At 62.5% G+C, this 11,271-nt stretch overlaps 3 protein-coding genes across 3 annotated transcripts; 1 reads left to right on the forward strand and 2 right to left on the reverse strand.

Moving 5' to 3' along the window:
* Positions 1-76: 76 nt before the first annotated feature.
* Positions 77-722, reverse strand: BXZ73DRAFT_75022 (histone-fold-containing protein; the record flags this gene model as incomplete). Its single annotated transcript, XM_048022140.1, has 4 exons — positions 77-100; positions 152-276; positions 329-433; positions 527-722. The coding sequence occupies 4 exons, from the start codon at positions 720-722 to the stop codon at positions 77-79; spliced, it is 450 nt and encodes a 149-aa protein (XP_047881326.1).
* A 525-nt stretch (positions 723-1,247) lies between these two features.
* BXZ73DRAFT_75023 (uncharacterized protein) lies at positions 1,248-6,130 on the forward strand (the record flags this gene model as incomplete). Its single annotated transcript, XM_048022141.1, is given in 10 exon segments — positions 1,248-1,416; positions 1,470-1,599; positions 1,654-1,720; positions 1,780-1,829; positions 2,074-2,249; positions 2,269-2,495; positions 2,766-2,918; positions 3,225-3,725; positions 3,786-3,952; positions 4,219-6,130. 10 exon segments carry the CDS (start codon positions 1,248-1,250, stop codon positions 6,128-6,130), a joined length of 3,552 nt encoding a protein of 1,183 aa, XP_047881327.1.
* Positions 6,131-6,748: 618 nt separating this feature from the next.
* Positions 6,749-9,081, reverse strand: BXZ73DRAFT_88237 (HET-domain-containing protein; the record flags this gene model as incomplete). The annotated part of the gene is made up of 2 exons (XM_048024876.1): positions 6,749-8,673; positions 8,736-9,081. The coding sequence occupies 2 exons, from the start codon at positions 9,079-9,081 to the stop codon at positions 6,749-6,751; spliced, it is 2,271 nt and encodes a 756-aa protein (XP_047881328.1).
* Between the last annotated feature and the right edge of the window lie 2,190 nt (positions 9,082-11,271).

Genomic DNA, 11,271 nt, shown 5'->3' on the forward strand with positions numbered 1-11,271 from the left:
CCTAGCGTCGACTGGACACCGTGACATCGAGATGGATGCACGCAACCACATACAATAGAAAGGAGACCAAGCGGAGTTACTTCGCCCCTGCGCTGGAGAACTGTGACAAGAGTCAGACAATGCGAAGTGACATTGGTTGGAAAGCGCGTACCTTCGTGACTGACTTGGTACCCTCAGAGATGGCGTGCTTGGCCAGCTCACCAGGAAGGATAAGGCGAACGGCAGTCTGAATCTCGCGCGACGAGATCGTCGACTTCTTCGAGTACGACGCGAGCTCTGTGGGCAGGAGTCAATGACTAATCGCGGACATAACGCGTCAAGCACATACTGGAGGCTTCGGTAGCAATGCGCTCAAAGATATCGTTGACGAAGGAGTTGAGAATGGCCATGGCCTTGTTGGAGATACCAGTATCAGGGTGGACCTGCTTAAGGACTAAACAGGCGGATCAGCACACTATGACTAATACACGCGACCAATGCGTCGAACATAACACGGTAAAGCGCGAGTTGAGAGAGCATGACTCACCCTTGTAGATGTAGGAGGAGTAGGTCTCCTTGCGACTCTTTCTGCGCTTCTTCTTCTCGCCATCGGCCGCCCCGCTCGAAGCCTTCGCAGTCTTCTTCGCGGCCTTTGAGCCACCCTCCGAGGTGGTCTTTGCAGGCGCCTTAGAGGCAGTAGAAGCGGGAGCCTTGCCGGCAGTAGAGGCGGGCTTGGGGGCCATTGCGGTAAAGTGGGAGTGGGTGGGTCGTTCGAGGTGGGATTTGAGGCGCGCTGGCGAGTATGTACTTCACAAAGCTTTGCGAAGTGGTCGAGGAGGTTGTCGAGAGGATGTGGGCGCAGATGGAGGACGGACGGTGGTGGTGGTTGCGCTGAAGCTCAAGAGTTAGCTCGCGCGAGAGAGCGGGTACTTATAAAGGAGCGCCACGGATGTGTGCCCGTGTTTGGCGCGACGCGTGTCACGTGGAGCGCGCGCACGCGTTGTTGAACGCCAGTCAACAACCGTGCGGGTCCCGTGCGCTTGCTTTGGCTGCCCAAACAGCACATCCCCGAAGTACATAAGCCGCGGCCTGCTTGTTGTGGAACCGTTACACTTCGTGCTCTCATCACTCCCTCTCCCGTCCCCCGCGACCCACCCAAGTAAGTTGGCGCCTCTTTGTTGAACGCTATCGCCCCTTATCGGCGTTGCTCATTCGGACCTCCCTCACAGACTACCACCCACCCCCACCACCTCCCTCATACGCTTAAGATGTCTGGCAAGGGCAGCGGCAAGTCTAAGTCTGGCAAGGCCTCCGGCGATGCGCCTACGAAGGGTCAGTCTCGTTCGGCGAAGGCGGGTCTTCAGTTCCCCGTTGGTCGTGTCCACCGTCTCTTGAAGAAGGGCAACTATGCGCAGCGTGTTGGTGCCGGTGCGCCGGGTGAGTCTTGCATGGTGTTCTCAATGCATTCGAAGTGTGCTGATGGAGTGTAGTCTACCTTGCCGCCGTCCTTGAATACCTTGCGGCGGAGATTCTTGAGCTCGCGGGTAACGCGGCGCGCGATAACAAGAAGCAACGTATTGTGCCCCGTCATTTGCAGCTTGCCATTCGTAACGATGAGGAGTGAGCACGATCTTCTTTGTCTCAGCGTGTTGGTGTTGACAACTCGCTGGGCAGGCTGAACAAGCTCCTCGGCAACGTTGTCATCTCCCAAGGTGGTGTCGTACCCTTCATCAACCCCGAGGTATGTGTCTACTACCCTCAATTGGCGGGCATGAGGGCTAACCGCACACGTACTTGCAGCTTCTGCCGAGCAAGACGCAAAAGGGGAAGAAGGAGGGTGCGGCAGACGCGTGAGGTTCTGCCCCGCGGCTGTCTGGATTACTTATTTTACGTATCTCCTATGTCGATTTGTAGTACTAGGGTGTATGATATGGCGGAGTTGCGGCTAGCTGCCTCGGCGTGGGCCTCCGCAGTGGGAAGACTATGAGGCAGAAATGACGTCAGGGGGATTCGGGGGGTGTGATGGCGGGCGGCGGCGCTGGGGCTGGCGGGATGGGCGGGATTTGGGCGTGACGCGATCGTCGGGCGGGGCAGAGAGCGCAAGGGCGGGGACGGGAAAGCGTTCTTGTCCGGCGCGTTCACCGCGCAAGGCGGTGGCACGGGCAGCGACCTGCGATGGCCGAGGGGGAGAGCGCAGGGGATGACGTCAGAGCACGTGTGGCGGGTTGCCGTCGGCGGGTGGGGCACGAACGACACCCCGCCCGATTCCGGTGTGGAGAACTTTTGCAGCCCCAGTCGCTGCGCTGCTCTTCGCGCTGCCACCGCGCTCTCCACCGCCCACCTTCCACCCTTCGCGACGCCCCCCTTCCCTCCCCGTCGCTCTCTTCCGCCCACCACCTTCTCCCTCCTCGCCGCCCTCCTCCCCTGGCGCGCATACATCAGGCCTCTGGATTCACTACTCTCTCCACGGCCTCATCGATCCCGCTATGACTGCTCGCCCATCCATGAGCAATCCAGTACGTCTCATCGCGTCTCTCCGACCCCTCTTCATTGTGCTTACCGCCCTTTTGTGCTTTTCATTGCCCGTTTTCTCCCCGCTGCCCACGCGAATCCAGCATGCCTCGCCTCGACCTTCGTCCCCGGGATCGGCTCCGCAACCTACTCTACCACTTCCCTCTGGACCACCATCCGCTCACCTGACCTACACTCCTGCTCGGTCTCCTCCACCGCTGGTTTCCTCGAGACCATCTCTACATTCCACGCGCAACTCGTCTTCGGGCGATCAGGCCGGCGCGTCTTCCACCTCCTCCCCTACTGCTGGCACTGGGCCCACGAACGACGACATCGAGGCCGTCATCCAGATGGCTATGGCCTCTTCATCCGCGCCTCGCGTCACAAACCCGCCGCGCGATACCCGTACACAGCTCTATGTAGGAAACGTACGTCGCACTTTCGCTCTTTATTCGTCCTTTTCGCGTCTATCCCTTGCACGACTGGGAGACCCACCAGGCAACTCGCCGCTCGACCTCACTGCATTTAGATGTGATGCTCAATTCTACTGTTTTCTGCTGCATTGCCTTGCATATTCTGCGCGCTCTTCACCCCTCGGCCCCCTCCTTGAAGACGTCCCCGTACGCACCCCTCATTGCCCGCACTGATGCGCCGGTGGATCCCCCGTTCTTTTCCCCGTCACTTGTTGCTCTTTGTTCCCTCGTGCGAACATTCGAATTGACACGCGTTTGCAGCTCCCATACCGCGTGCGATGGCAAGACCTTAAAGACCTCTTCCGGAGAGCCGGAACTGTTTTGAGGGCCGACGTCTCATTGGGTCCCGACAACCGTTCGAGGGGCTACGGCACCGTTCTACTCGCAACGGCCGAGGATGCAGGACGAGCGGTCGACATGTTCAATGGCTACGCATGGCAGACGCGCACACTCGAAGTCCGCCCGGACCGCATGGGTGAGGAGTTGGGTCCGGGTGTACCGGGGTTCCCCATGCCGGGAGCGGTAGGCTCAGGCATTGCAAACGCGTCCCTCGGAGTCGGCATCTTTGGCAGTCCTATTTTGGGGAACATGTCGCCAGCGGCCGGGTCGCTGAGTGGAAACGGGTCGCCAGCGGTTACATCTGCGCTTTCCTCTCCCGCACCAGGTCATCCCCGTTTCCCCGCGTGGGGAGTGGGGGAGGATGAGTTTTCAATACGAACTGAATCAACTGTCCAAGCCAGTAGAAATCTGTTTGTCGGCAACGTGAGTCATCGGTATTCCCCATCTCTTATATGTTCTCTGATGGTCAGAGGATGTGTGCAGCTACCATTCCACATTCAATGGCAAGACCTCAAAGACCTGTTCAGACAAGCGGGGGCCGTGCAACGTGCCGATGTCGCACTAGGCGCCGACGGACGCTCGAGAGGATTTGGCACTGTAAGCTTCTCCAACGAGACGGATGCTGAGAGGGCTGTCAAGATGTTCAATGGGTGAGTGGTTTGTTTCTTCCTTATATCGTGTCGGCCTACCCTATTGTCGTTGTCGATTTATATCGAACCCGATGTGCTTGTTCCGCATGAAGTCAACACGTGTGAGATCATCCCTCCGGGCAAATGTTGCTTTTAAGGCAGGGACGTGCCTCGTCTCGGACCCGTCGCTTTACGCCCGTCTGCCTGAAACGGCGGACTGATACCCACGCTGTGCCGCTTGAGATTATCACTGGGATTCTGGACTGGACACTGACGCCAGTTCTCAGGTACGAGTACAATGGAAGGCCACTCAAAGTCCACTTTGACAAGTTTGCGCCTCCTGCCAGCTCGTCAGCACCACTAGTCGGGCCAACCGCCGTCTCCGCCCCACACTCTCCAGCCTCCTTCGTCTTCCCAGGCTCGAACTCATCTGCTTTCAGTACGCCGGGTGGCGTGTATGCGCAACCGTCTCTCGCGCGCGCGTCTTCGCTGGCGCAGCAGCTACTCCAATCACAGCTTGAACAAAGCCGAGGCCAAATATCTTCACGGCGAAGTAATCTTGGTTACGGCGCCCCAGGGTACGAAGAAGGATCTCGCAGTGCTGGAGCCGAATCGGAAGCAACCTTGGTCTTGCAGCTTGCTCAGCAGCTTTCCCTCGGGTCGTCGGCACATTCTCACGAGCAAGAGGTTCAACGGCCTAGTCAAACATACGCCAGTCATGCTCATCCGACCCACATATCTATTCCCGCCGCGATACAGTCGCCCTACACATTCGACTTCCTCCATTCAGGACCGCGGACACCCTACGACATCTACGACCTGAACTCGTATCACCAACGACTCAGTGCCGGAGGTTACGTCGCCGCTCCGCAGCCCCAGGAGCAATCGCAATATTCAACAGCGAATCAAGCTCGACCGGCTTCTCAAAGAGATTCGCCTTCGATGAATTCCGCCGCCCATCAGGACACCTCCCCCGACAGCGCGGTGCTCAGCACTTCCTCCCCCTCCCAATCTGCCGCGTCGTCTTCAGCAAGCCCTCCCGGTGCCTCAACACAGGCCACTTCTCCCGCATCTTCCACCTCCCGCTCCCATCCTACACCCCAGCAAACCCAGCACCATCCTGCCCATCCAGGACCTATCGCGCTTCCTCCGCCACCTCCTGTGACCGCTTTCCCCGTCCCCCCTCCCCACACACTATCCCCTCAGTACATTGGGTCGCCGATAGGCCACCCGATGAGCCCAATGCACCACCCGCTCATGGGCATGTCAATGCCCATGATGACCCCACACGGACTGCCACCCATCACGCCCAGCATGCCCTCCTTCACCTTCCTCCCGCAACTCTCACCAGGCCTGCCGTCGCCCGCAGGGGATCCGTCCGCCGGGACCGCGATGGGGCCCATGGCGCACCACATGGCGCACGTCATGGCGGCGACCCCCTACGCCCCCTTCTCCCCCGGGGTGACGATGAGCCCCGGCGCGTTCTGGGGCCGCCCCGGGTCCGGCGCGAACCCGCTCATCAACACCGCGGTCGGCGCGCCCGTCCGCGGGGGCTACTACGGCTTTCCCATGCAGACCCCTCCCATGCCGCAGCCGCAGACGGCGCAGGATGACGGGACGGCGCGCCCCGACGGCTACTTCCCCCCGGTCTCGCAGTCCCCCGCGCCCGGGGAGCCCGCGGGGTACTTCCCATGGGTGCCGCCCGCGCAGCACCAGCAGCAGCAACAGGCACAGACGGGGTACGAGCGCTCGAGCGGGCTCGCTCACGAGATCCTCCGGGACCACAACCACGACCACCACGACCACGAGCGGGGCGCGGGCTCGGGCGACGGCGAGGCGCGCGGGTCCCCGGGGGAGTCGGACGGGACGACGGCGCGGACGAGCACTGGCGGGCCCGCGACGGGCTCGTCGCGCGGCACGAGCTGGCACTCGCACTCGGACGCGGAGGAGGCGCGCGAGAAGGCGCAGGTGCGGGCGCTCGCGCGGGCGGGCGTCGCGGTGAGCGAGCACGCGATCGCGGGCGACGGGGAGTGCGTGCAGGGCGGGGAGGGCGAGGTGAACGGAGGCGGTAGCGGGAGCGGGAACGGGCACGGGAAGCCGAGGGCGTACTCGGCGGAGAGCGCAGGGTGGAGCGCGAAGGGCACGCTCGCGAGGGCGGACTCGGACCCGATCAAGAGGGTGTTGCGAGGCGGCGCGTGAGGAGGGGGGAGAGTGGAGGCTTTTCTGGGCTCTAATCTGTCGGAACTGGGACTGTCTGGAACTGGAGAGTCTGCATGTGGGAGGAGAAGGATATGTTGTGTTGAAGTGTCAGCCGCTGTTGTAGAAAGGCGTTTGGTGGGATGAAGTCGGGCATCGTATGTATCTTATTCGCCGCCGCACGCATGTATATACCACGACATCGTACACCCCTTCCGACTCGGTGTTTTGCGTACTCTATCTACTAGTCTCTTGGCTCTCGCTCTCGAATGCATCTCTTGTTATCTCGACGATGTGCCCTCGTACAGTGTGCAGGAAATCCAGGCAGTAAATAGAATACATGGCTGTGGAATATACACGTCGCGACCCCCGCGCGCTTTATTTGTAGATACATAGAGAGAAATAGACATACAGATCCGGGAGTCGTCGAGGGAGTCGTCGAGAGCCGTCAGACGTCGTACTAGCGTCGGTTCGTTGACGAACATAATCTAAGCAGTCAGTGAGAACCCAAGCAACCGAGCGTCCGCTCGGCCGTCCAGATGCGCCCGCGCACCCTGAAGTCGAAAAGTTCGAAGTTTGGCCTCCTTCCGCAACCCCGCCCCACCACCGAAACCCGCCCGCTCAGACGATGACCATGTCCTGCGCCGGCTGGTCCATCCACGCGAGCCCGCCGGACGAGTCCTCCGGGGTCTGGAAGTAGCCGACGCGGCGGAAGCGCATCGGGCGCACGACGCCCTCCTCGCCCGGCGCGGGCGCGACGAGCGCGACGACGAGGCCCGCCACCCACTCCCGGCGCTCGTCCCACAGCACGGGCACGGCCCAGACGTCCGCGACGAGCGCGTCCGGCTCGCGCTCGACCGCGTCCGGCCACGCGTGCCCGATCCGGATCTGCTTGGGCAGCGCCGCGGCGGCGAGGGACGTGTGGCCCCCCGCGTGCCGCCCCGAGATGTGCAGGAGGAGGTCGGTCGGCGCGTCCGCGGCGGGGTCCCAGACCGCGCGGCGGGCGGCGGTGCGCAGCGTGAGCGTGCCGGCGGGCGGGAACGGGGGCGGGGGCGAGGGCGAGGGCGAAAGTGGCGACGGGGAGGCCGACGACAGCGCGGAGGGGAGTGGCGGCGAGGGGGACGGGCTGCGACGGCCGAGGGGCGACGTCGGGCGCGAGCTCGCGGGGGTCGGCGAACCGGGGCGCGACGCGGAGCCTACGCCTACGCCCGTGCAGGACACGACGGTGCACGCACGCACCGCGTGCGGCTCGTGCGGCGGCGTGCCCGGCGCACGCTCCTCCTCTTCCGCGAGCGTCTCGCCGACGGTGTCGCCCGCGACGGCGAGCAGGGGCACGACCTTGCCCTCCACCGCGCCCCACGACCACGACGGCGGCGCGCGCCGGGATGTGCTGAGCGGGCGCGGGTAGCGCGTCGCGGGGTCCTTGCGCCACAGCAGGTCGCGCGGGAGCGTCGCGCGCCAGAGCCCCGCGAGGTACTCCGTCCGCCACGCGCGCTGGAACGCGTCCGCGAGCGGCGCGAGCGCGGGCAGGCGGTCTTGCGGCCGCGCGAGCGCCCGTCCCGTGTAGTCCGCCACGGCGTGCGCCCACGCGCGCCGGGTGTCCCCGAGGTCGCGCGCAGACGTGAGCGGAAAGTCCGCGTCCGGGCGGAAGAGCGCGTCGGGGAGGCGCGGCAGGTACGCGCACGCCCCCGACGGCGGCGGCAGCGCGACGCAGACCGCGCTGCCGATGTTCTGGACCGCGGTCTGGCAGAGGAACTGGAGGGTGTGCGACGCGTAGACGAGCGCGCGCGGCGCGAGCAGCTGCTCCGCCATGCCTTCTCCACGCTCCGCGGTGGGCTCCGCAGCGCCGCCGAACTGGAACTGGCGCGCAGCAGCCGCGCTCTGCAACCGGAAGCTTGCATTGGGGCCGACGTCGCGCGTGGGGAGGGGAAGGGGCAGGTGGGGGTCCGCAGCCGCGCGGTCGGGGCGGTCGTGCAGGAAACCCTCGGACGGGTGCCGTGCAGAGGCGGCGACGATCGTGAGGTATGCGTTGCGGAACACCCCGCGGGTGCGCGAAGCCTCACGGGCGCGGTCGTCGGGCGAATCTTGCAGAACGCAGAGCGCGTCGACCCAGAGGTATTGTATCCCGAGGAGGTGGGTGGTCATGATCGCGTCGCGGAGCGTACGAGGCAGGAGCATCGAGTCGATCCCGGTCCGATACTGGGCGGTATTCCGCGTTGTGGTGCAGTACGCGGGGAAGTTGGAGGAGCCCTGAGCAGTGGAAGGAGCGTACGCGCTGTCCACGTCCGAAAAGGAGGGAGAAGAACCTGCGATGTACGAGAGTGCAACGTAACGCGCGCGTTCGCCGTTTCGAAGGCGCAATTTAGGACGTGTTGGGTCTGAACAGTCGACGACGCGCGTGGGGAGCGCGGCGTCCTGCGGCGGCGTGCACTGCGGATGGTTCTTGATGCAGTCCGCGATGCATTCGACTGCCATTTTACGCGCGAGGGGCGCACGGACTTCAAGAAGCGGGCTGCGTGCCACAATTTGTGACGCTGCGGGGTCGTCTGCAGATGCAGCCCTGATGACTGAACAGGAAGGTGCGGTGCGGGGAGCATGTTCCACGTACCTCGGTCCGTGTAGACGTAGTACTCCGAGATGAACGTCCCATTGATGGTGAGCTTGAGTACTTGCACGCCTTTCGGGGTAACTCGTGCGCTGCTGGGACTCGTCCGGATTCCAACAGTTACTTGGAGGATGTGCTTTCTTTGCATCGCGTCCGTCTTTGTTCCATGCACGATCTTGCACCACTGACAGCCCCGCTCCGCTGAAACTTGCACCTGCGTCCATGTAGAAGTGTACGAGAATCCCTCGTGGAGCCCGCTCGAGGTCCAAGCCTGCTGGAACGCTTCTGAAGAGAACAGGCCCTCAAGGCAGTCTTGACAAACTAGGTCCCGGACATAACTAGAAGCCATCAGCCCAGTGGCAAAAGGAAAAGCACCGCACACACTCACTTAGATTCGGAGCTGGCTCGTGAGGCGTCCGATTCCGGCTCGGGCAGCACTTCGTCCTTTGTGTTCAGTGGCGGCGTCGACCGTCCTTTCTTCGGAGTCGGGGGACCGTTATGTTTCGACAGCGGTGAGAGGATGCGGTCTAAGTCCTTCAACGCCCGCGAGACGTACCGACGTCCTGTTGCAAGAATAGGAGGAAGACTGGACCGGCGCATTGCTTGGGTGGCTCGGGGGTATGGAGGGTGGGGGTATCTGCGAAAGGAGCAAAAGTCATATTTCGCGCCGGACGCGAGGTGAGTACCCCCTGGCACGTGTGGGACGCGCCCCGAGTGTACCACTTTGCCCGTGTGCGCCGCAGTCCAGGTTCGCGACTGTACGGCATCGTCCCCATGAGCCCCGTGCAGGGTCTCGTTCGCTCATCTCCGTGCTGCGGGGCGGGCAGCGAAGGGGCGGACTCGGCGACGCGCGAATGGATCGGCGTGGGACTCCACGATGCACCTGTGCAGGCCAAATGACGTATGTTAGCCCGTATTGGATGTGAACAGGAGGACGAATGAGGCCTTAGCGAGGAAGCAATTCCCACCGTGAGCGGAACGAGGCGTGGTTCTCTGGTGCTCTGGCACTCCGTGACCGCGTGTAAATCATGCATCGTGTGGATAGGCTTCAGTGGCATTGGACGCCGCGGACTTCGCGCTCGCGGGTTGGTTGTCATGCTGGACTCTGTAGATAAGACCACATATGAGGTTCAAATGCTCGTAAGCAGCGCGGCGAGGTGCCAGACACGTCGAGCAGTCTATGTGGGTTCATATATGCACATATATGCTCTTTTCAAGTCTAGATGAGAAAAAACTCATTCAACCTCGAGCAAAGGATGACATACCATTCCACCTTGGGCCGCTGCGGAAGCCGAGAAGTTCTGGAGTAACAAAGGACCGAGTGCTGCGCCACTTTGAAACAGAAGTTCTATGGAGACGTATCCGCAAATCTTTTCTTCCAAGATTGCGGCAACAAATCATCCATGGTGAGGGAGCGGAGACAAGCGAGGCTCCGTCACGGTCCAGTGCCGTGGGCGCTCGAATACGGGCCGGGCGGTCCGGTGAACTCGTTCGCATCATTGGGAGCAAGGAACACAGTATCGATATCTAGGTCCCAAAGCTGCTCCAATGTCGCCACGTCGAACATGATAACTAGCGATCCCTTCCTGCATTTGCCAACAGGTCACACGGCAGGCTTATACAAGTTCAAGGGCAAGGCGATAGGGGCCGGGAAGCGGAGCCAGCTTGGCCTACTAGTCGGGGAAGCCCACGAGATACCAGGCCTCCTCTTCCTCTTCTTCCTCCTCCTCCTCTTCCTCCAGGTGCACAGGAATATCCCAGAAGGCCGACGCCTCGTCCACGTCGTCGGCCACGAAGCCCTGCCACTCGGTGCGGTACAGCCTCGCCACGGCCTCATACTCTCTCCCCACCTCCTCCCAATCCGGCATCGTGCGGCCTCGGAAGTTCTGACCCGGGGCCCTCGACCGCGCCGACGCGCGCGAGCCCGCTCCCGTCGAGGTCAGAGGGGACGTAGTCGTACCTCCACCGCCGGCTTCCCCCTTTCGTGACATACGCCCGGACGGGACGTCCGCGGTCCGCGCGCGGCATGAGAAAGTCAGCCCGCCGCCGAGGAACGTCATCCTACGTACAAGGCAGAAGGAAGGCTCGTCAGGCCCCGATGCGCCAGGTTTAACATCTTGGGAACACGCACGCACATGTTCGAGTACACGCCCGACGCGCGCGCGTCCTCGCCCCAGATCGCCTTGTTGCGATTCGCGGAGCGGTTCGCGATGCACACCGACGTGCCTCGGACCGCGTCCTGTCGCGCATACTGAACGGCCGCGAGAGCGGCAGGACCGCGTCCTCGCGCGTTTCGCGAAAGAGGATCGACACCGGGGGAAGCTGTGGGCGAATTGATGTCGAGGTGAGCGAGAGAAAGAAGGCCGGGAAAGGGGAAGACACATATGAGACGTAGACAGAGGGTCTCGCGGCAGACGGCATCAAGGTAGGGCAGATTGTGGAGCTCGCCATACTAAGCGGCATTGCAGGACAACATGCGCATCCACGTGTGCTCTAGATCCATTGAAGCCGGGGTCCGAGGGAATCGTTAGTCTGTCTT

The sequence above is a fragment of the Epithele typhae genome (assembly GCF_022376455.1).
Source record: "Epithele typhae strain CBS 203.58 chromosome Unknown BXZ73scaffold_6, whole genome shotgun sequence".
In the NCBI taxonomy this organism is placed as follows: domain Eukaryota; kingdom Fungi; phylum Basidiomycota; class Agaricomycetes; order Polyporales; family Epitheliaceae; genus Epithele; species Epithele typhae.